Raw genomic sequence first — 21,568 nt, 5'->3', positions numbered from 1 at the left:
GGCCTTAGATAGCCCTATGGGCAGGGAGCCATGTATGTAGAAAGGCAGGACATGTGCCATATTGCGTGGCATGTCCTGGTAGTGACAAACAGCCTATTTGGTGTCTCTCTGCTGTGAGTGCTGCCTTCTCATAGCATTGCATTAGAAATGCCCTGTGTTATGTCTAGGTGGTATTGTCTGATCTATGAGGGGTGGCGTAGGCATGTTTGGCATGGTTGTAATGGTAGTGAGAAATGCTGCTTACTAGTGTAAGTTTTTTTTAATTACTATTACAGAAATGCCACTTCTAGAAAGTGGGCATTGCTCTGTGCTTATGACTCTGGTCTTTTGCAGCTTGACTCCAATCCACGTCTGGGCAGAGTGACAGTGGGGCTTTGTGCATACGTTTCAGACAGCCTTACACAGGGAGGGTGGAGGTGTCACAGAGGTGCATCTGCATACTGAATGGTCTTCCTGGGCTGAGAGAAGGGGCGGCGGGGCACACATGCATTTGCAAAGGCTGTGCCCTGGCCTCACACAAAGTGCTCGTTTACCCCAACTGATGTCTGGAGCCTGTGCTGGAGGAGAGAGGGGCAACTCCTAAAACCAGTTGGACTGGTTGGAACCTCTCCTCCCCCCTTTTGTGGAGGCTGTACAAAATGAGTATAAGTAACGGGGGTTTCCCCCACTTTTGGAGAGCACTTTTGGAACTGGGACCGAAGCTGTGCCAGAGAGGCTACTGGACTGCACATGGGACTCATGTGGACTGCCCTTCTTGTTGTTGCCCTGCTGCCTGGTGTCTGCTAGGTGGCACAAAGATCTCAGCAGTATCCCTTTTCTGCTTGTTGTCCTGCTGACCAGCTGCCCCCTCTCTAGGTTTGGATTGGACTGGCATTGCTGGACTGTTTGTGGGGATCGCCCCTGCCTGCCTGTTGAGTGGTGGTCTCTCCATCTGTGGCCCTCTGCGTTCGTGTCCCCCAAGTTCCTCAGTGGAGCCCAGCACGTGGGGAGCGCTGTCTCCTGCTCCCAGGTCGTGCTTCAGTCTCGGCGCCTGAAGGGCGCTTCTGTTCATCATTTTCCACGCGTGTGGTGAACACTGCTTTCCTGCAACTGGGTGGGTGTTTTCACCTCCGCCCCAGTGCGTGGTTAATTGACATATGAACTGCAGCACCTGCCCAGCGTGTGACGAAGAGGAGTTTCCATGTTCATCGCATGCATAACACTTCGCGGTCCCCCCCCCCCCATCCCCGCCCCAGTGAGGAGAAAGAAGTGCACCTGCAACCCCCTGACATTCCTTGATGCGCAGAGGAAGCGCGCGCGCTGTGGTGCCCCAGGGCCACAAGCCGGCCCCTACTTGGTCAACTGACCGCTGCGACCTGGGCTGAGGAGACAGAGCAGCCGGCTCGTGGCCGCAGATACTGGAGGCCGTCCTCAGAGAGGGAAGGTAGCAGTCCCGGGGGCCCTGGAGGGCTCTGGAAGGGCTACCCCAGGAAGGCAGTGTTTGGGGAAAGAGCCACAACTCTCAGTACCCCAATAACCGTGAAGACCACACCTTGACACCTCTCAGATTGGTTAGTAAACTCCCTTCATAAGTCCGCCCCTAGTTACGGGGTCCTAACCCTTGCAGTTCTAAGGGCCATATGTACGAACACATTTTCCCATAGACACAGAATGGGTAAAACCGTTTGCTACATCTGGCCCTAAGACACTACATGCCTCAGTCCTTCCAGAGACATGGTAAAGAGGCCCTCCAGAGCATGGGGGAGCCCCAGGGACCGGACATTGCAGGAGTAGGTGCCCGGGGTGAACCGCCGGGTGACCTCTGTAGACATGAGTGATGCAGGGGTCTGCGGCAGCCTCGGACCCCGTGGACCCCTTGCGGGTCTCCGTGCGGACCCTGCTGGAAAGATGCCCCCGGATGGGCAGAGCTCCAGTGTCCTTGTTTTTTCATTGCTTTATCACAGAAATGGTGAATAATGATATTCGCTATTATTTTAATAAAAAATGGAGCCTACTTAGCAGGAATGTGAAACTTCCTGGCAGCTGGGGGAAGTAAGGAATGCTTTTAGATGTTTGTTGTGTGCACGAGAGCGCATGCGTGTGTATGTGTGATGGTGTATGTATATGGAGGCCTGTGTGTGAGAGGGTCTGTATGTGAGACGGTGTGTGCATGTATATGGAGGCGTGTGTGAGAGGGTATGTATGTGAGAGAGGGTGTGCATGTATATGGAGGCATGTGTGTGAGAGGGTATGTATGTGAGAGGGGGTGTGCATGTATATGGAGGCATGTGTGTGAGAGGGTGTGTATGTGAGACGGTGTGTGCATGTATATGGAGGCGTGTGTGAGAGGGTATGTGTGTGAGAGGGTGTGTATGTGAGAGGGGGTGTGCATGTATATGGAGGCATGTGTGTGAGAGGGTATGTATGTGAGAGGGGGTGTGCATGTATATGGAGGCATGTGTGTGAGAGGGTGTGTATGTGAGAGGGGGTGTGCATGTATATGGAGGCATGTGTGTGAGAGGGTATGTATGTGAGAGGGGGTGTGCATGTATATGGAGGCATGTGTGTGAGAGGGTGTGTATGTGAGACGGTGTGTGCATGTATATGGAGGCGTGTGTGAGAGGGTATGTGTGTGAGAGGGTGTGTGCATGTATATGGAGGCATGTGTGTGAGAGGGTGTGTATGTGAGAGGGGGTGTGCATGTATATGGAGGCATGTGTGTGAGAGGGTATGTATGTGAGAGGGGGTGTGCATGTATATGGAGGCATGTGTGTGAGAGGGTGTGTATGTGAGACGGTGTGTGCATGTATATGGAGGCATGTGTGTGAGAGGGTATGTGTGTGAGAGGGTGTGTGCATGTATATGGAGGCATGTGTGTGAGAGGGTGTGTATGTGAGAGGGGGTGTGCATGTATATGGAGGCATGTGTGTGAGAGGGTATGTATGTGAGAGGGGGTGTGCATGTATATGGAGGCATGTGTGTGAGAGGGTGTGTATGTGAGAGGGTGTGTGCATGTATATGGAGGCATGTGTGTGAGAGGGTATGTGTGTGAGAGGGTGTGTGCATGTATATGGAGGCATGTGTGTGAGAGGGTGTGTATGTGAGAGGGGGTGTGCATGTATAGGGAGGCGTGTGTGAGAGGGTATGTGTGTGAGAGGGTGTGTGCATGTATATGGAGGCATGTGTGTGAGAGGGTGTGTATGTGAGAGGGGGTGTGCATGTATATGGAGGCATGTGTGTGAGAGGGTGTGTATGTGAGAGGGGGTGTGCATGTATATGGAGGCATGTGTGTGAGAGGGTATGTATGTGAGAGGGGGTGTGCATGTATATGGAGGCATGTGTGTGAGAGGGTGTGTATGTGAGACGGTGTGTGCATGTATATGGAGGCGTGTGTGAGAGGGTATGTATGTGAGAGGGGGTGTGCATGTATATGGAGGCATGTGTGTGAGAGGGTGTGTATGTGAGAGGGGGTGTGCATGTATATGGAGGCATGTGTGTGAGAGGGTGTGTATGTGTGATGGTGTTAGAATATGGAAGCATGTGTGTGAGAGGGTGTGTGCATGTATATGGAGGCATGTGTGTGAGTGAACATGAAGGTCAGGTGGTGTGTGACGTCACGTCCGCTCCCCCCGGCCTTGGGGTGAATTTAAGTTCATGCACAGCATTGTGAGTTTCCACCACCCCCAGACACCTCGGCAGGGTGGGGTTTGCTGTTCTCAAGCTCTGACGTGTAATAGCTCCTCAAGAGCCGGCGCTGCAGCGTGAGCTTCTGATGAACTTGTGCCCTGATGGGGGTGGAGGCGCCTCGGGGCCGGTGGTCTGTGGTGGGTGGTCTATGGTGGGCTGCGCTGCAAGCCGCCCCTGCCGGATGCGCTGCAACAACGAGGGTTACAGAAAAGTTCTGCAGAACTCTTGAGCGATGGCGCCACCTGGCGGCCACAGGTATGTGTCAAAGTCCCCCGAGCCACATAAAACTTCGTAACATTGTGCACTTGAGTCTAACTGGCCACACCAGGTGCCCGAGTGCTGCTCACACAGTGAGGACTAGCAGGCCAAGGATGATGTCATCAAGGGTGGCTGCGTGTCTCGTGGCACCAGGCCCACATACTTGGTAAAGTATGACGTCATTAAGCGTGGCTGCCGTGTCTGGTGGTCCTAGACCCACATACTTGGTAAAGGATGATGTCATTAAGCGTGGCTGCCGTGTCTGGTGGTCCTAGGCCCACATACTTGGTAAAGGATGATGTCATTAAGCGTGGCTGCCGTGTCTGGTGGCCCTAGGCCCACATACTTGGTAAAGGATGATGTCATTAAGCGTGGCTGCCGTGTCTGGTGGCCCTAGGCCCACATACTTGGGTAATGATGATACTGACACGGTGTGTGTGGTTGCAGAACTGGCCACGTGCTCTCGGACTCTTCTATTAGCAGGATGACCTGAGCGGTGACGCCTGTGTTGGATGTGTGTAGGGTGGGTGTTAAGGCCGGCCCTCTGGGGGTGCCTTGGTGCCAAAACACTAGACTGTGTCCAGCTGCACACTACACTGAGGACTGTCCGCGGGGACGGTCACTGGAGCTCATCCTTTCATTCGGCCTGCAAGTGTGGAGTCATCCCGGCCATCACTGTAGGGTCTGAAGCTAGGAGCTGTGGTGTTAATATCCTGCCTGGCTTCCAGACATGTCCCTCAAGGTGTTGCACATGTTTCCTGTCCTGCGTGGGGCGGTGACACGCATGAGATGGGCAGCACCAAGCAGAAGAGTGCAAACTCCACGCCGGATTCATTGAATGGACTCCGTTGCCTTGTTCATGCTGGCCTCCAAGCTACATCTAGAGAATATACATATACTCTGCTTATTGTAGCTGCTCAGTCACCCACGACTCACCTGATGAGTGGTCTTGTGAGGGTGAGCTGGTACCTCTTCAGCCGTTCTCTGCCAGGAGTGTAACACAGTGCTCAGGACCTCCTGTGGGACAAGGGGGCACCAACACTTCACGCCCCACCAACTCTTCGGACGAGCCCATATCACCTCAAGGCCAGTGAGTATCTGTGAGATATGGGAAGCTCAGGGGCCAGCGTTCGGGTTCTGTGGTGGGGGGACATCATTTTTGGCTACCCCACTGTCCTCGTCATCACAGGCTGCACATTCACACCTCAACCCAACATAATGCTTTGGGGCCTCGTAGGAGGCTGGCCTGGCTTCTAGTGGGTACCAGAGGTACTTACACCGTGTGCCAGATCCAGTTATCCCTTATTAGTGTAGAAGAGGTGTTTCTAGCAGCTTAAGCTGATAGAAGGTAGCTATAGCAGAGCAGCTTAGACTGAACTAGGAGACATGCAAAGCTCCTACTATACCACTGGTGTCATATGCACAATATCATAGGAAAACACAATACACAGATATACTAAAAATAAAGGTACTTTATTTTTATGACAATATGCCAAAAGTATATCAGTGAGTACCCTCAGTATGAGGATGTCAAATATCCACAAGATATATGTACACAATACCAAAAATATGCAGTAATAGCAAAAGGAAGTAATGCAAGCAGTGTAAAGTTACAATAGATTGCAATAGGAGCACATAGGTATAGGGGCAACACAAACCATATACTCCAAAAGTGGAATGCGAACCACGAATGGACCCCAAACCTATGTGAGCTTGTAGAGGGTCGCTGGGACTGTAAGAAAACAGTGAGGGTTAGAAAAATAGGCCACCCCAAGACCCTGAAAAGTAGGTGTAAAGTGCACCTATAACCCCCAGAGAGCACAGAAGTCGTGATAGGGGAATTCTGCAAGGAAGACCAACACCAGCAATGCAACAACAATGGATTTCCAGACGAGAGTACCTGTGGAACAAGGGGACCAAGTCCAAGAGTCACGATCAAGTCGGGAGTGGGCAGATGCCCAGGAAATGCCAGCTGTGGGTGCAAGAAGCTGCTACCGGATAGTAGAAGCTGTGGATTCTGCAAGAACGAAGAGAGCTAGAAACTTCCCCTTTGGAGGATGGATGTCCCACGTCGTGAAGAAGCTTGCAGAGGTGTTTTTGTGCAGAAAGACCGCAAACAAGCCTTGCAAGGGTCGCGGTTAGGGTTTTTGGATGCTGCTGTGGCCCAGGAAGGACCAGGATGTCGCCAATTGTGTGAGGAGACAGAGGGGGCGTCCAGCAAGACAAAGAGCCCACTCAGAAGCAAGCAGCACCCACAGAAGTGCCGGAACAGGCACTACTAAGTGGAGTAAACCAGAGCTCACCCGCAGTCACATAGGAAGGTAACACGACGCCAGAGGACCACTCAGGAGGTCGTGCACTGCAGGTTCGAGTGTCGGGGACCCACGCTTGGATGTGCATGAAGGAAATCCTGGAAGAGTGCAGGGGACCGGAGCAGCTGCAAATCACGCGGTACCCAGCAATGCAGTCTAGTTTGGGGAGGCAAGGACTTACCTCCACCAAACTTGGACTGAAGAGTCACTGGACTGTGTGAGTCACTTGGACAGAGTTGCTGAGCTCCAGGGACCACGCTCGTCGTGCTGAGAGGGGACCCAGAGGACTGGTGATGCAGTCTTTTGTTGCCTGCGGTTGCAGGGGGAAGATTCCGTCGACCCACAGGAGATTTCTTCAGAGCTCCTGGTGCAGAGAGGAGGCAGGCTACCCCCAGAGCATGCACCACCAGCAAACAGTCGAGAAAGGCAGGATGAAGCGATACAAGGTTGCAGTAGTCGTCTTTGCTACTTTGTTGCGGTTTTGCAGGCGTCCTGAGCAGTCAGCGGTCGATCCTTTGGCAGAAGGTGAAGAGGGAGATGCAGAGGAACTCTGGTGAGCTCTTGCATTCGGTATCTGAAGAATTCCCCAAAGCAGAGGCCCTAAATAGCCAGAAAAAGAGGTTTGGCTACCTAGGAAGGAGGATTGGCTACTAAGAGAGGTAAGAGCCTATCAGAAGGAGTCTCTGACGTCACCTGCTGGCACTGGCCACTCAGAGCAGTCCAGTGTGCCAGCAACACCTCTGTTTCCAAGATGGCAGAGGTCTGGGGCACACTGGAGGAGCCCTGGGCACCTCCCCTGGGAGGTGCAGGTCAGGGGAGTGGTCACTCCCCTTTCCTTTGTCCAGTTTCGCGCCAGAGCAGGGCTGGGGGATCCCTGAACCGGTGTAGACTGGCTTATGCAGAGATGGGCACCATCTGTGCCCATCAAAGCATTTCCAGAGGCTGGGGGAGGCTACTCCTCCCCTGCCTTCACACCTATTTCCAAAGGGAGAGGGTGTCACACCCTCTCTCAGAGGAAATCCTTTGTTCTGCCTTCCTGGGCCAGGGCTGCCTTGACCCCAGGGGGGCAGAAACCTGTCTGAGGGGTTGGCTGCAGCTGCAGCTGCAGTGAAACCCCGGGAAAGGCAGTTTGGCAGTACCCAGGTCTGTGCTAGAGACTCGGGGTATTATGGAATTGTCCCCCCCCCTATGCCAGAATGGCATTGGGGTGACAATTCCATGATCTTAGACATGTTACATGGCCATGTTCGGAGTTACCATTGTGACGCTATACATAGGTAGTGACCTATGTATAGTGCATGCGTGTAATGGTGTCCCCGCACTCACAAAGTCCGGGGAATTTGCCCTGAACGATGTGGGGGCACCTTGGCTAGTGCCAGGGTGCCCCTCACACTAAGTAACTTTGCACCCAACCTTCACCAGGTGAAGGTTAGACACACAGGTGACTTATAAGTTACTTAAGTGCAGTGGTAAATGGCTGTGAAATAACGTGGACGTTATTTCACTCAGGCTGCAGTGGCAGGCCTGTGTAAGAATTGTCAGATCTCCCTATGGGTGGCAAAAGTAATGCTGCAGCCCAGAGGGATCTCCTAGAACCCCAATACCCTGGGTACCTCAGCACCATATACTAGGGAATTATATGGGTGTACCAGTATGCCAATGTGAATTGGTGAAATTGGTCTCTAGCCTGTTAGTGACAATTTGGAAAGCAGAGAGAGCATAACCACTGAGGTTCTGGTTAGCAGAGCCCCAGTGAGACAGTTAGGCACTACACAGGGAACACATACATATAGGCCACAAACTTATGAGCACTGGGGTCCTGACTAGCAGGGTCCCAGTGACACATAACAAACATACTGAAAACATAGGGTTTTCACTATGAGCACTGGGCCCTGGCTAGCAGGATCCCAGTGAGACAGTGAAAACACCCTGACATACACTCACAAACAGGCCAAAAGTGGGGGTAACAAGGCTAGAAAGAGGCTACTTTCTCACAGCCTCAATATGAACATTCTCAACACATCAGGGGATCCTCCCAGTCCTCCAAGCGGTTCACTGAATATCGCTCAGTTGCTGTTCCCGCTTCCATGTCGGCAGCACCCTCCATTGACCCTCTAGAGTTGGCCGGCACAGGACCTCAGCTGCACACTCTATTGATGCTCTAAAGATGCCATAACCAGGACCTCAGCTGCACCATCCTTTGAAGCCCTTGAGATGCCGTAACCAGGACCTCAGATGCACACTCAATTGATGCTCTATAGATGCCATAACCAGGACCTCAGCTGCACCATCCTTTGAAGCCCTTGAGATGCCGTAACCAGGACCTCAGCTGCACTCTCCATTGATGCTCTATAGATGCCGTAACCAGGACCTCAGTTGCAGCATCCTTTGAAGCCCTTGAGATGCCGTAACCAGGACCTCAGCTGCACACTCTATTGATGCTCTAAAGATGCCATAACCAGGACCTCAGCTGCACCATCCTTTGAAGCCCTTGAGATGCCGTAACCAGGACCTCAGATGCACACTCAATTGATGCTCTATAGATGCCATAACCAGGACCTCAGCTGCACCATCCTTTGAAGCCCTTGAGATGCCGTAACCAGGACCTCAGCTGCACTCTCCATTGATGCTCTATAGATGCCGTAACCAGGACCTCAGTTGCAGCATCCTTTGAAGCCTTGAGATGCCATAACCAGGACCTCAGCTGCACACTCCATTGATGCTCTATAGATGCCGTAACCAGGACCTCAGCTGCACCATCCTTTTAAGCCATTGAGATGCCGTAACCAGGACCTCAGTTGCACTCTCCATTGATGCTCTATATATGCCGTAACCAGGACCTCAGCTGCACCATCCTTTGAACCCTTGAGATGCCGTAACCAGGACCTCAGCTGCACTCTCCATTGATGCTCTATAGATGCTGTAACCAGGACCTCAGCTGCACACTCCATTGATGCTCTATAGATGCTGTAACCACGACCTCAGCTGCACCATCCTTTGAAGCCTTGAGATGCCGTAACCAGGACCTCAGCTGCACACTTCATTGATGCTCTATAGATGCTGTAACCAGGACCTCAGCTGCACACTCCATTGATGCTCTATAGATGCTATAACCAGGACCTCAGCTGCACACTCCATTGATGCTCTTTAGATGTCTGTAGCCAGGACCTCAGCTGCACCATCCTTTGAAGCCTTTGAGATGCCGTAACCAGGATCTCAGCTGCACACTCCATTGATGCTCTATAGATGCCGTAACCAGGACCTCAGCTGCAGCATCCTTTGAAGCCCTTGAGATGCCGTAACCAGGACCTCAGCTGCACAAACCATTGATGCTCTATAGATGCCGTAACCAGGACCTCAGCTGCACCATCCTTTGAAGCTTTGAGATGCCATAACCAGGACCTCAGCTGCACACTCCATTGATGCTCTATAGATGCCGTAACCAGGACCTCAGCTGCACCATCCTTTGAAGCCCTTGAGATGCCGTAACCAGGACCTCAGCTGCACACTCCATTGATGTTCTTTAGATGTCTGTAGCCAGGACCTCAGCTGCACCATCCTTTGAAGCCTTTGAGATGCCTTAACCAGGACCTCAGCTGCACACTCCATTGATGCTCTATAGATGCCGTAACCAGGACCTCAGCTGCACCATCCTTTGAAGCCCTTGAGATGCCGTAACCAGGACCTCAGCTGCACACTCCATTGATGTTCTTTAGATGTCTGTAGCCAGGACCTCAGCTGCACCATCCTTTGAAGCCCTTGAGATGCCTTAACCAGGACCTCAGCTGCACACTCCATTGATGCTCTATAGATGCTGTAACCAGGACCTCAGATGCACCATCCTTTGAAGCCCTTGTGCAAGCGACTCAAATGCACAGCCTGCTGTTTAAAAAAAAGTCATAGATTGGACTCCGAATTGTGAAAACTGTTGAAAGAGCGCAAATAAACGACTTGAACGAAACAGAAAGCTGAAAGTGAAGACCATATGATGCAAGAAACAAAAAATGCATTTACCGTCAATAATGAAGAAGGTGCCACGCGACTGTTGAGCAAGTCAAATGACTCAAGCTCAAATACGAAGCCAGTACTTCCAGAAGGCACAGATTCAGGTGCACAACCGGTGCTGTCTGAACAGCACATACTCACAATGGCAGTAGCAAGAGGCGCAAAATACACAGCAGACACTTTTTTTAAGACCTCCCTCACCACTTGAAACTGCCGATGGTACCAGATGGACCACATAGATTGAGACTTTCAATGACTTCATAGATGCTCTGATGAGAAAATCATTAAATACTTAGAATCTTGCTGGTGATGCAGGAAAAGAAGTGATAAAGAAAATCTCACAGACTAAGACAATGTTCTACTGTAAGATCAAAGAACTGCAAGCCAAGTACAATCTGATGCCAGACGTCAACTATGGAAGGTACATTTTCAATCAAGCGAGACCACAAGTTAGTGAAACGGTGGATATGTTTGTTGAGAGACTTGATGTGCTTATCAAACACTGTTTATTGCATTTAATGATGTAGAAGCTCTGTGGCTCAGTCATTGATGGTTTTTGTCTGACTTGTTCAGAAGAATCATGTTAAGAGAGACCCTCAGTTTAACAAAAAGTATCAATTGGTGCCAGAACCGAAGAAAAAGCCGATCGGCAAGCCGCTGACATGAAAGCTGGAACAGCAAAAAGTGAATCGGCGTTAATCATGTAAAGTAAACAAAAACAGCAAGTAGATGCCCGTAAGTTGACATCCTCGAGGAAAGAGAGACTCTGATGTGGATTGTCAGCATGAAAGCGAATGTCGAGCCATCGGTCAGACATGCAAAGGTTGCGGTAAGGAGAACCACTTCATACTGGTTTGCAAAGCAAAAGAGAAACCAATTGTGCCACGGCAAGATGAGAAACTTGACACCAGAAGGTTCCAGAAGCATTCTTGTTATGACCACAAAGACAAAAAGCAACCTCAACTGCGACAGGTGGAAGCCAAACTAAGTCGATTCTCATCAAGTTTCTCCAGCAAGACTTGCTTGACGTAACTGTTGAGCAACAGTAAAGAGGATGAGTGTGCAATGATCATAGCTAAACAAAAAATGCATTGTGCACATGTGGGCTTTGCCGCTTGCAATGAAGACAAAAACAAGTGAGTCAACAAAACAAAAGAATTTATATGGACATTGTCTCAAAATCAAACTTATAGTCAATTATTGCCCCATAACCTTTGTAATTGACTGTGGTGCATCAATCAGCAACATGCCAGTAGAACAATTTAACAGTTTGTCACCTGTACTGCGACTCAAAGCATCAAATACGAAGGTGTACACATGGGCTGCTTCCAAATCGTTGCAGAGTCAAGGATCATTCACAGCGACCTTGCGACATAAGAAGACGTTTGTGCAGGCCCCAATCCATGTTCACCATCCAGTTATTTCATTCAGTACATGTCTACTTAGTTTTGCAGCAGCTGCTGACATGGGACTGATATCCATCAATTATAACCTAAATATGCAAACTGAAATAGTGAGTCCGTTCCTGTCGCTATTTCATGGCGTAGGAAAGCTCAACAATGAAGGTGCACCTTCATATTAATGAAGACATCTGGCCTGTTGCACAGCTGCACCGTAGGAATAGCATTTCACCTACAAGAAGCATTTGAAAAGGTACATGAAGAGCTGTTAAAACACAACACACTTGATCGCTCTACTGGTCCCACACCATGTGTGTCCCCAATAGTGGTGGTGCCAAAAAAGGACAGTGGAGGTGCAGTGCCCATATGTGTGGATATGTGCCAAGCCAACGAAATCAATCAAGAGCGAAAGACATCCTGGTCCGCATATTGCAGATATGATTATGCACTGAATGGAGCCAAAGTCTTCTTCCCTCTTGACTTGAACAAGAGATACCATCAATTTGAATTGAAAGAAAACTGTAGGTACATTACCATTTTTGTGACTCATGTTGGGTTGTTCAGATACAAAAGACTGAACTTTGGAGTGTCATCTGCTGCAGAAATATGCAAAGAAGTTATACATAGAATAATTCAACCTGTTATGTATGCTTTCAATTACAATGATGACATTCTGGTATTTGGAACAATACGGCAGCAGCATGAAAAGGTTTCTCAAACAAACGTGATAGTTACTTACAAATGCAGGTCTCACGTTAAATGAAGAAAAGTGTGAACTTCACACAACCAAACTCAAGTTCTTTGGGCAGTGATTTTCTGATGGAGGGATGACTCCTGATCCAGATAAAGTATGAGTACTGTCGGCCACCAGTCCCCCACAAGATGCCCCCACAAGGAACGTTCTTAACTTAGCTACACTGCCTGCCCCATTGCGAGACCTGACCAAACAAAATATCCAATTCCGATGGTCCTTTGTACGTGAACATAGCTTCAAAAGAATAAAGCATGCGATGGAAAATGTGACTACTTTGATCCTAATCTACACACCAAGATTACTGTTTACGCGACCCCTGTGGGGATCGGTCAATGGATCCTGTACCATCGGTACAGTTCAACTACCTCATATCAAGCAGTCTGGCTGAACTGTGCAAGCACCTCAACGAATGATCAAAGAAATATAACGCTGCTATTGTTTATAACTTTTTATTTAACAAGGGAGGAGATGATGGGCCTGGTTTATATCTTGGCGGAGGGGAATACTGTGTCACAAACACAACGGTTATTCCGTCCACTGTATTAAGATTTCCATAGTATATGATGGCATCGCAATATGGTGGATGGGATACCTGTCACGTCTGTGGCAGAGTAACCCAGTCCGCCAAGATCTAAATCTGGTCCATAGCATCTTGGGACTGTGAGCACCAGGACCTTAACCCCTGGGCAGACTCAATGAAAAAATTACATTATCATTTGGGAGGTGTTAAGGTGTGGTTATTAACTCCTATGAGATTATGGGAAGTTTTAGTTTGAACGTTGTATGCTGATGAATAAAGGCGCTGGCTACGAGCTCCATGTGTGCCATTTTCTTGTGCATGCTCTAGGGCTGGGTAGGACGGGAGACTGGTCAAAAATAACCCGTCAAGGTGTGGGCTCTCTGGACCTAGCGTGTTAGATTATAATATTAAAAACAGAAAGAGGAGGGAAGGACAGGTGAAAAAGAAGACACAGCGGGGCTATCTCACAAAGATTGGAGCATGAGTCAGTGTCACTAACTCGCGTAGTACAATTGTGTGTCAGAAATATCACCTGCCATAAATATTGTCCTAAATATAATTTGCTAAACTTTAATCTTATTTGTGTAGATTTTATTTTATCAACTCTAATGAGGCAGTGGTTTTGTAATTGATATTTCGGGCACAGTATTCATGGCAGGCAATGTTCTAAGAGTGATATTGTGGTACCTGTGGCAGTCTCCACTTACTCGTGAGTTTCAGGAGTAAGTCATGAGTAGATATGGCTTACTTCGGCAATCCAGGAGTACTCCAAGGGAAGGTCATCTTGTGAATGCGGCCCAGTGTATGCAGACAGTAACGGAACAGAAGTTATTAAAAGTAGAATTACGTGAGTTCTCAGTGAAACACGAGTTCATCAGAACTTTATATAAAAATCCAACTTTTTTGTTAAAATTTAAGTGAGAACAGCAGGTGATGCCATGATTTTTCCTATGTGAAGGTCTTGGTTTTGTGTGAACTATACTTAAGTTGTGGAACAATCTGATGAGAAAAGTTTTTAACCTGACTCATAGATACCTTGGTAAGTAAATAAATAAATGGAAGCTTCAGTTTTCTTCCCCTTTGTGAAGCTGGGTCATGAACATTAATAAAACCAACCCTGATTTGAATGTTTGTTAATTTTGCGATCCGAACAGGTGTGTACCCACCCCACAGAAATGTCCTGCCTTGTTTTGTTTTGTGGTTTAGTTGGTCCATCCTTCCCAACTCCTAACATAGCACCACAAGGACTCAAGCTCCCTGTCAGCCTAACACATTGCCAGATGAGGGTCTCCTGAGACCACCTCCTGTGCTGTGGAGCTCCCTTCGGACGAAGTGCCTCGCAAGCTTCTTGAGGAATGCCAGGGCAGGTCCTGTTGAGTTATCCCAGATCTTGGGTGTAGGATAACTGTGTGGCACATGCAAGACGTTTGGGGCATCCACCTTAACTACACTCACAAAGAGGGTGTAGGACAACTGTGTAGTACATGCAAGATTTTCTGGGCATCCATCTTAACTACACTCTCACGGAATCCCAGCGTAAGTTATTTTCATAGTCAATAGCTGAAAAGATGTCATGAGCCCTCTCTCCTGGGCCTACCTTGGACAGCCCTGGTGTAGGGTCCCTGAAGCCCTTTTCTGTCTGTGTGACATGTTGTGTAGTGACAGTGAAAGTGTATAAAATGTATTTTGTGACAGGTCATCTCGATCGTCTCTTTTGGGTCTGTGTACAAAGGAAGGGGTACTAACCTCGTCCACTTACTTTACAGATGCCCGCGACTCCATTGCCAAGGTGGCCTATGGCCGGGTCTTCGGGTGGATCGTTAGCAAGGTGAACGAGCTGCTGGCAGCCAACGTAGGGCATGAGGTGGAGCTGAGGGAGATCGGTGAGTGTTTCGGACTTCCATCCTCAATTGTGTTAGGATTGTCAACCTGTGCATCTGTCCGCCATCTCTCTTTCCCTCCAAAGCCTTGGGCGTTCTTGCAGTCCCATCACCTGACATGGAATCCTGCCTGCTACCACCACCTCATGTGCACCTGGGCAGAACTGATAAAAACATATCCACGTCCAGAAATCACCATTCACTGTCCCCTGTCGCTTCTGGGAGCTCACACCAGAAAAGATATATTCTATGTTGATTTCTCTTTTTGTTAACTGAGATTTTGCCAGTGAAGAACTTTCCTCAATCATTGAACTGGATTCAGTATTTGAATTCTCCTCATGCATGTCTATAGGTGCTGGGGCAGGAACGTCGTGTATGATAACATTGTGTCCCCTGGCCCCAAGTGCCCTGCTCCATGGATCCTGGGTTTTTGATTTTGGCTCGAGCCTCACACTAATCTATTGTGTGCACAGAGGCCTGTCCACGTGACACCACCAAGTGTGGACTACTGTCCCTGTTGTGGGTTTTAGCACAGCGGGCTGTTTTGTGAGTCCTTAACGGAGGTCAGACCGACAGCCCCATTCTGTTGAGTTCTACTTTCATGCACTTACTCAGATTCTAGTGCTAGCTTCCAAAGTGTATCTGGTGTGTGTGTGTGTGTGTACGTAGCCTGTGTGGCATATGCATGGTGTGTGTAAGTGAGCTGAGTAATGGGAGCCTGTGGGATCCATTTTGTGTGCCCTGGCTGGTTGTTTTCCCAAACTGTGGAAGTGCTTTGCTGACTTCCTGAAGCTGGAGGGAAGAGACCTTTACAGTGAAATTGGGGACGAGGAGACAAAGCTCCTCTAGAAATTCGAATAGGTCCTTTTACATCAAGGAGCTGATGATTAGCCTTTGAGCCCTGTCACTTGGTGGATGGTTGGGCTGAGAAGTGGGACTGAAGACTCCATTGTGAAAGGTGAGGAAGCTTTTTGGTGAGGCCTGCCCTTTGTCTTTTCCTGGTTACTTCTTCATCTGGGCTGATGAAAGCCAGATGCAGACACCTCACACCTCTTTGTTCCACTTTACACAAAGCTGTGTCTGGAGAGCAGCCCGGTAAGGACACTTGAAAGAACCAACTCCTCAAACCACTTCTAGAGTTCGATACTGTAAATCCACAACTCGTCTGAAAGTTGTATACAAAAGTGAGACCCCAATGATCCAACTTTGTTCCACATCCAAGACCTTTTTGAGCAGAGTACTCTGAGGGCTGCTGTGCAACCAGGGCCAGTTCCTGCCTGACAGTCATCCAGGGGTCAGGGGACATCACCTGATGCTTGGAACTCTTGCAGGAGGAGCTGTGTCCCCGCACAGCTGTCCTATCTGCCTGCCTGTCTGCTGAGAGAGGGAAGAACTACTGAAGGCCTTTGTGAGGTGCCAACTGCTGAACTACTGAGGCCCTGTGCAGGGCTACTTCTACGATAGCTTTGAAGGCCTAATTTTGGGGGACTAACTACTCTCCTGCCCACCCTGAGGTAGACTGCAACTGCTGACTGAGAAAGAAACCCCAGGACTACACTTGCCGACAGTCCGGTAGGAACCACTTTTTCAGAACTGCCGATCTTCCAGTGACCATCTGCACCATCCATTGCAGAGCCACTCCATCCAGGCCACTGTGACCTCACAAGAAGGGCTGGCTGCGGGTGCTGCTGCATGTGCCCTGGGACTGGAACGGGGAGACCCCAGTGAAGACTGAGTGTCCACCACAGTTTTAGCAAGTCCAAGGAAGTGCTGCTGGAGAGTGATGTGGCCCAAAAAGGACCTTGAAATAAATCTTCCATCCCTCGAAGGGGCAAGACTTGTGACTGAGCGCACTTGTAAATTGTGGGTGATTGGACTCCACCAGAGCCGGAGTCATGCTAATCCTGATAGCTCTGGGGAGAAGGGGGATCCCAGACCCATGGGAGAGATCCTTGGAGGGAGATAGAGAGGGAGCAGGTGGGAGCAGCAACTTAGAAGAGCTAATGCCCAGAGTCATCAACATGTACAGGAGAAGTAAAGTGTGTCACATTCAGTACAACTGAGTGATCTAAGTACTTTTGTTTCTTGCAAAGTTAGGCACTGGGCTGGATGCTCAATTCTTAGTGCATCACACTACCTCCCTGAGTAGCTAGTGACTGCTAATCCTCGCTCCCTCTCTGAGATGCCTGCGACTCCTCACCCTCACTACCGCCCTGAGAATCCTGTGACTGCTCGCACTCAGTACCTCCCTGAGAAGCCTGTGACCACTCGCCCTCACTACCTCCCTGAGAAGCCTGTGACCACTCGCCCTCACTACCTCCCTGAGAAGCCTGTGACTGATCGATCATTCCTCTACCTCACTGAGAAGCCTGGGACTGATCACCCCTCTACCTCCCTGAGAAGCCTGTGACTGATCACCCCTCTACCTCACTGGGAAGCCTGAGACTGATCACCCCTCTACCTCCATTAGAAACCTGTGACGGCTCGCCCTCGCTACCTTCCTGAGAAGCCCGTGACTGTTTGCAATCGCTACCCGAGAGCCAAGTGTGCAAAGGGTGGTACATGGCCCAGTTTGTGAAGGAATAGGATGGGCCCTCTAGTTGAAGCTCAATAGTCCACCCACCCACCCCCGCCCTTTAGACCCTGACTGGATTTTAAAGTAGGTGTGTTGCATATCGGTGTCAGTCCTTTGTGTCCCTCGTTATGTGCACATGTATGTTTGTGAGTCCTTATGTTAGTATAGTGTCCTAATTTAAACGTGACTATCCCGCTCTCTTTCTCTCTCTCTCTCTCTCTCTCTCTCCCTCCCTCCTCCACCCACCCCAGAATGCTTTGACATGTGCTGAGAGCTAGAAAAATGACATAAAGAATGAAGCAAGTATATTATTTGATACCACGCCCACTCTTGTCATTCTTAGAAGAATGGAATCTAGATTCTGCAATGATGCACAGACTCTAGGACCCCACAGTCACCTCCACATACCAGGCCCACCCTTGTCATGCACGCACAGAGTCTGGAGCCCCACAGTCACCTCCACATACCACACCCACCCTTGTCATGCACGCATAGGCTCTGGAGCCCTGCTGTCACCTCCACATACCACGTCCACCCTTGTCATGCACGCACAGAGCCTGGTGCCGTGCTGTCACCTCCGCATTCCACGCCCACCCTTGTCATGCACGCACAGGCTCTGGAGCCCTGCTGTCACCTCCGCATACCAGGCCCACCCTTGTCATGCACGCACAGTCTGGAGCCCTGCTGTCACCTCCACATACCAGGCCCACCCTTCTTTTGCACGCACAGGCTCTGACGCCCTGCTGTCACCTCCACATACCACGTCCTCCCTTGTCATGCACGCACAGAGTCTGGAGCCCCACTGTCACCTCCACATACCATGTCCACCCTTGTCATGCATGCACAGGCTCCGGAGCCCTGCTGTCTACTCTGCATACCAGGCCCACCCTTGTCATGCATGCACAGGCTCTGGAGCCCTGCTGTCACCTCCACATACCAGGCCCACCCTTGTCATGCACGCACAGGCTCTGGAGCCCTGCTGTCACCTCCACATACCAGGCCCACCCTTGTCATGTACGCAGTCTGGAGCCCTGCTGTCACCTCCACATACCAGGCCCACCCTTGTCATGCAGCAGAGAGTCTGGAGCCCTGCTGTCACCTCCCCATACCAGGCCCACCCTTGTCATGCACACACAGAGCCTGGAGCCGTGCTGTCACCTCCGCATTCCACACCCACCCTTGTCATGCACGCACAGAGTCTGGAGCCCTGCTGTCACCTCCACATATCAGGCCCACCCTTGTCATGCATGCAGAGAGTCTGGAGCCCTGCTGTCACGTCCACATACCACGTCACCCTTGTCATGCACGCACAGGCTCTGGGGCCCGCGGTCAACTCTGCATACCACGCCCAACCTTGTCATGTACGCAGAGAGTCTGGATTCCCGCTGTCACCTCCGCATGCCACACCTACCTTGTCATGCATGCACCAGAGAGTCTGGAGCTATGCTGTCATCTCCACAAACCACGCCCACCCTTGTCATGCACGCACAGAGTCTGGAGCCCTGCTGTCACCTCCACATACCAGGACCACCCTTGTCATGCACCAGAGAGTCTGGAGCCGTGCTGTCACCTCCACATACCAGGCCCACCCTTCTCATGCACGCACAGTATGGAGCCCTGCTGTCACCTCCACATACCAGGCCCACCCTTCTCATGCACGCACAGAGTCTGGAGCCCCACAGTCACCTCCACCTACCAGGCCCACCCTTGTCATGCACCAGAGAGTCTGGAGCCCTGCTGTCACCTTCACATACCAGGCCCACCCTTGTCATACACCAGAGAGTCTGGAGCCCTGCTGTCACCTCCACATACCACGTCCACCCTTGTCATGGACGCACAGAGTCTGGAGCTCTGCTGTCATCTCCACAAACCACGCCCACCCTTGTCATGCACGCACAGAGTCTGGAGCCCTCCTGTCACCTCCACAAACCACGCCCACCCTTGTCATGTACGCAGAGAGTCTGGATTCCCGCTGTCATCTCCACAAACCAGGCCCACCCTTGTCATGCACGCACAGAGTCTGGAGCCCTGCTGTCACCTCCACATACCAGGCCCACCCTTGTCATGCACCAGAGATTCTGGAGCCGTGCTGTCACCTCCACATACCAGGCCCACCTTTCTCATGCACGCACAGTCTGGAGCCCTGCTGTCACCTCCACATACCAGGCCCACCCTTCTCATGCACCCGAGAGTCTGGAGCCCTGCTGTCACCTCCACATACCAGGCCCACCCTTGTCATGCACCAGAGAGTCTTGAGCCCTGCTGTCACCTCCACATACCACGCCCACCCTTGTCATGCATGCACAGAGTCTGGAGCCCTGCTGTCACCTCCACATACCACGCCCACCCTTGTCATGCATGCACAGAGTCTGGAGCCCTGCTGTCACCTCCACATACCACGCCCACCCTTGTCATGCATGCACAGAGTCTGGAGCCCATCTGTCACCTCCACATACCAGGCCCACCCTTGTCATGCACCCGAGAGTCTGGAGCCCTGCTGTCACCTCCACATACCACGCCCACCTTTGTCATGCATGCACAGAGTCTGGAGCCCCACTGTCATTGATATACCATGCATACCCTTGTCATTCTCTGAGGGTGAATGTAGACACTGCAATAGTCTCCTCGGTCTTCACCTTCCAGGGGCCCCTATGGTAAAAATAGATTTTTATTTTGGCATGCCACCATTGCTGAACATTTTAATATATACCTCAAGATTTTTGGGAAGCACCAGGCCTTTCGGTATCTCAAAATGGGTCATAAATAAAAGTTGCTCTTAGCAAGTCTGTAGGAAAGTACCATCTTGCCTGGCATGTTACCCCCATATTTCACTGTATATATGTTGTTTTAGCTGTATGTGTCACTGGGACCCTGCCAGCCAGGGCCCCAGTGCTCATAAGTGTGCCCTGTATGTGTTACCTGTGTTATGACTAACTGTCTCACTGAGGCTCTGCTAACCAGAACCTCAGTGGTTATGCTCTCTCATTTCTTTCCAAATTATCACTAACAGGCTAGTGACCAATTTCACCAATTTACATTGGCATACTGGAACACTCTTATAATTCCCTAGAATATGGTACTGAGGTACCCAGGGTATTGGGGTTCCAGGAGATCTCTATGGGCTGCAGCATTTCTTTTGCCACCCATAGGGAGCTCTGACAATTCTTACACAGGCCTGCTATTGCAGCCTGAGTGAAATAACGTCCATGTTATTTCACAGCCATTTACCACTGCACTTAAGTAACTTATAAGTCACCTATATGTCTAACCTTTACCTGGTAAAGTTTGGGTGCTAAGTTACTTAGTGTGTGGGCACCCTGGCACTAGCCAAGGTGCTCCCACATTGTTCAGGGCAAATTCCCCGGACTTTGTGAGTGCGGGGACACCATTACACGCGTGCACTATACATATGTCACGACATATGTATAGCGTCACAATGGTAACTCCGAACATGGGCAGGTAACATGTCTAAGATCATGGAATTGTCACCCCCAATGCCATTCTGGCATTGGGGAGACAATTCCATGATCCCCCGAGTCTCTAGCTCAGACCCGGGTACTGCCAAACTACCTTTCCCGGGGTTTCACTGCAGCTACTGCTGCTGCCAACCCCTAAGACAGGTTTCTGCCCTCCTGGGGTCCAGCCAGGCTTGGCCCAGGAAGGCAGAACAAAGGACTTCCTCAGAGAGAGGGTGTTACACCCTCTCCCTTTGGAAAAAGGTGTTAGGGCTGGGGAAGAGTAGCCTCCCCAAGCCTCTGGAAATGCTTTCATGGGCACAGATGGTGCCCATTTCTGCATAAGCCAGTCTACACCGGTTCAGGGATCCCCCAGCCGTGCTCTGGCACGAAACTGGACAAAGGAAAGGGGAGTGACCCCTCCCCTGACCTGCACCTCCCCTGGGAGGTGCCCAGAGCTCCTCCAGTGTGCTCCAGACCTCTGCCATCTTGGAAACAGAGGTGCTGCTGGCACACTGGACTGCTCTGAGTGGCCAGTGCCAGCAGGTCACGTCAGAGACTCCTTCTGATAGGCTCTTACCTGTGTTGCTAGCCTATCCTCCTTCCTAAGTAGCCAAACCTCCTTTTCTGGCTATTTAGGGTCTCTGCTTTGGGGAATTCTTTAGATAACGAATGCAAGAGCTCATCAGAGTTCCTCTGCATCTCTCTCTTCACCTTCTGCCAAGGAATCGACCGCTGACTGC

The 21,568-nt window shown here is 50.5% G+C and overlaps 1 protein-coding gene across 1 annotated transcript in view; it reads left to right on the top strand.

Moving 5' to 3' along the window:
• LOC138252353 (myosin-IIIb-like) overlaps positions 1 to 21,568 on the top strand; it is a 407,650-nt gene that overhangs the window by 244,171 nt on the left and 141,911 nt on the right. The window contains exon 10 of the mRNA XM_069205730.1: positions 14,682 to 14,798. Within this exon, the coding sequence (XP_069061831.1) occupies positions 14,682 to 14,798 (117 nt within the window). The remainder of the gene's footprint in view (positions 1 to 14,681; positions 14,799 to 21,568) is intronic.

This window comes from Pleurodeles waltl, chromosome 1_2, assembly GCF_031143425.1.
Source record: "Pleurodeles waltl isolate 20211129_DDA chromosome 1_2, aPleWal1.hap1.20221129, whole genome shotgun sequence".
Taxonomy (NCBI): domain Eukaryota; kingdom Metazoa; phylum Chordata; class Amphibia; order Caudata; family Salamandridae; genus Pleurodeles; species Pleurodeles waltl.
This window is presented reverse-complemented; position numbering and strand designations above follow the sequence as displayed.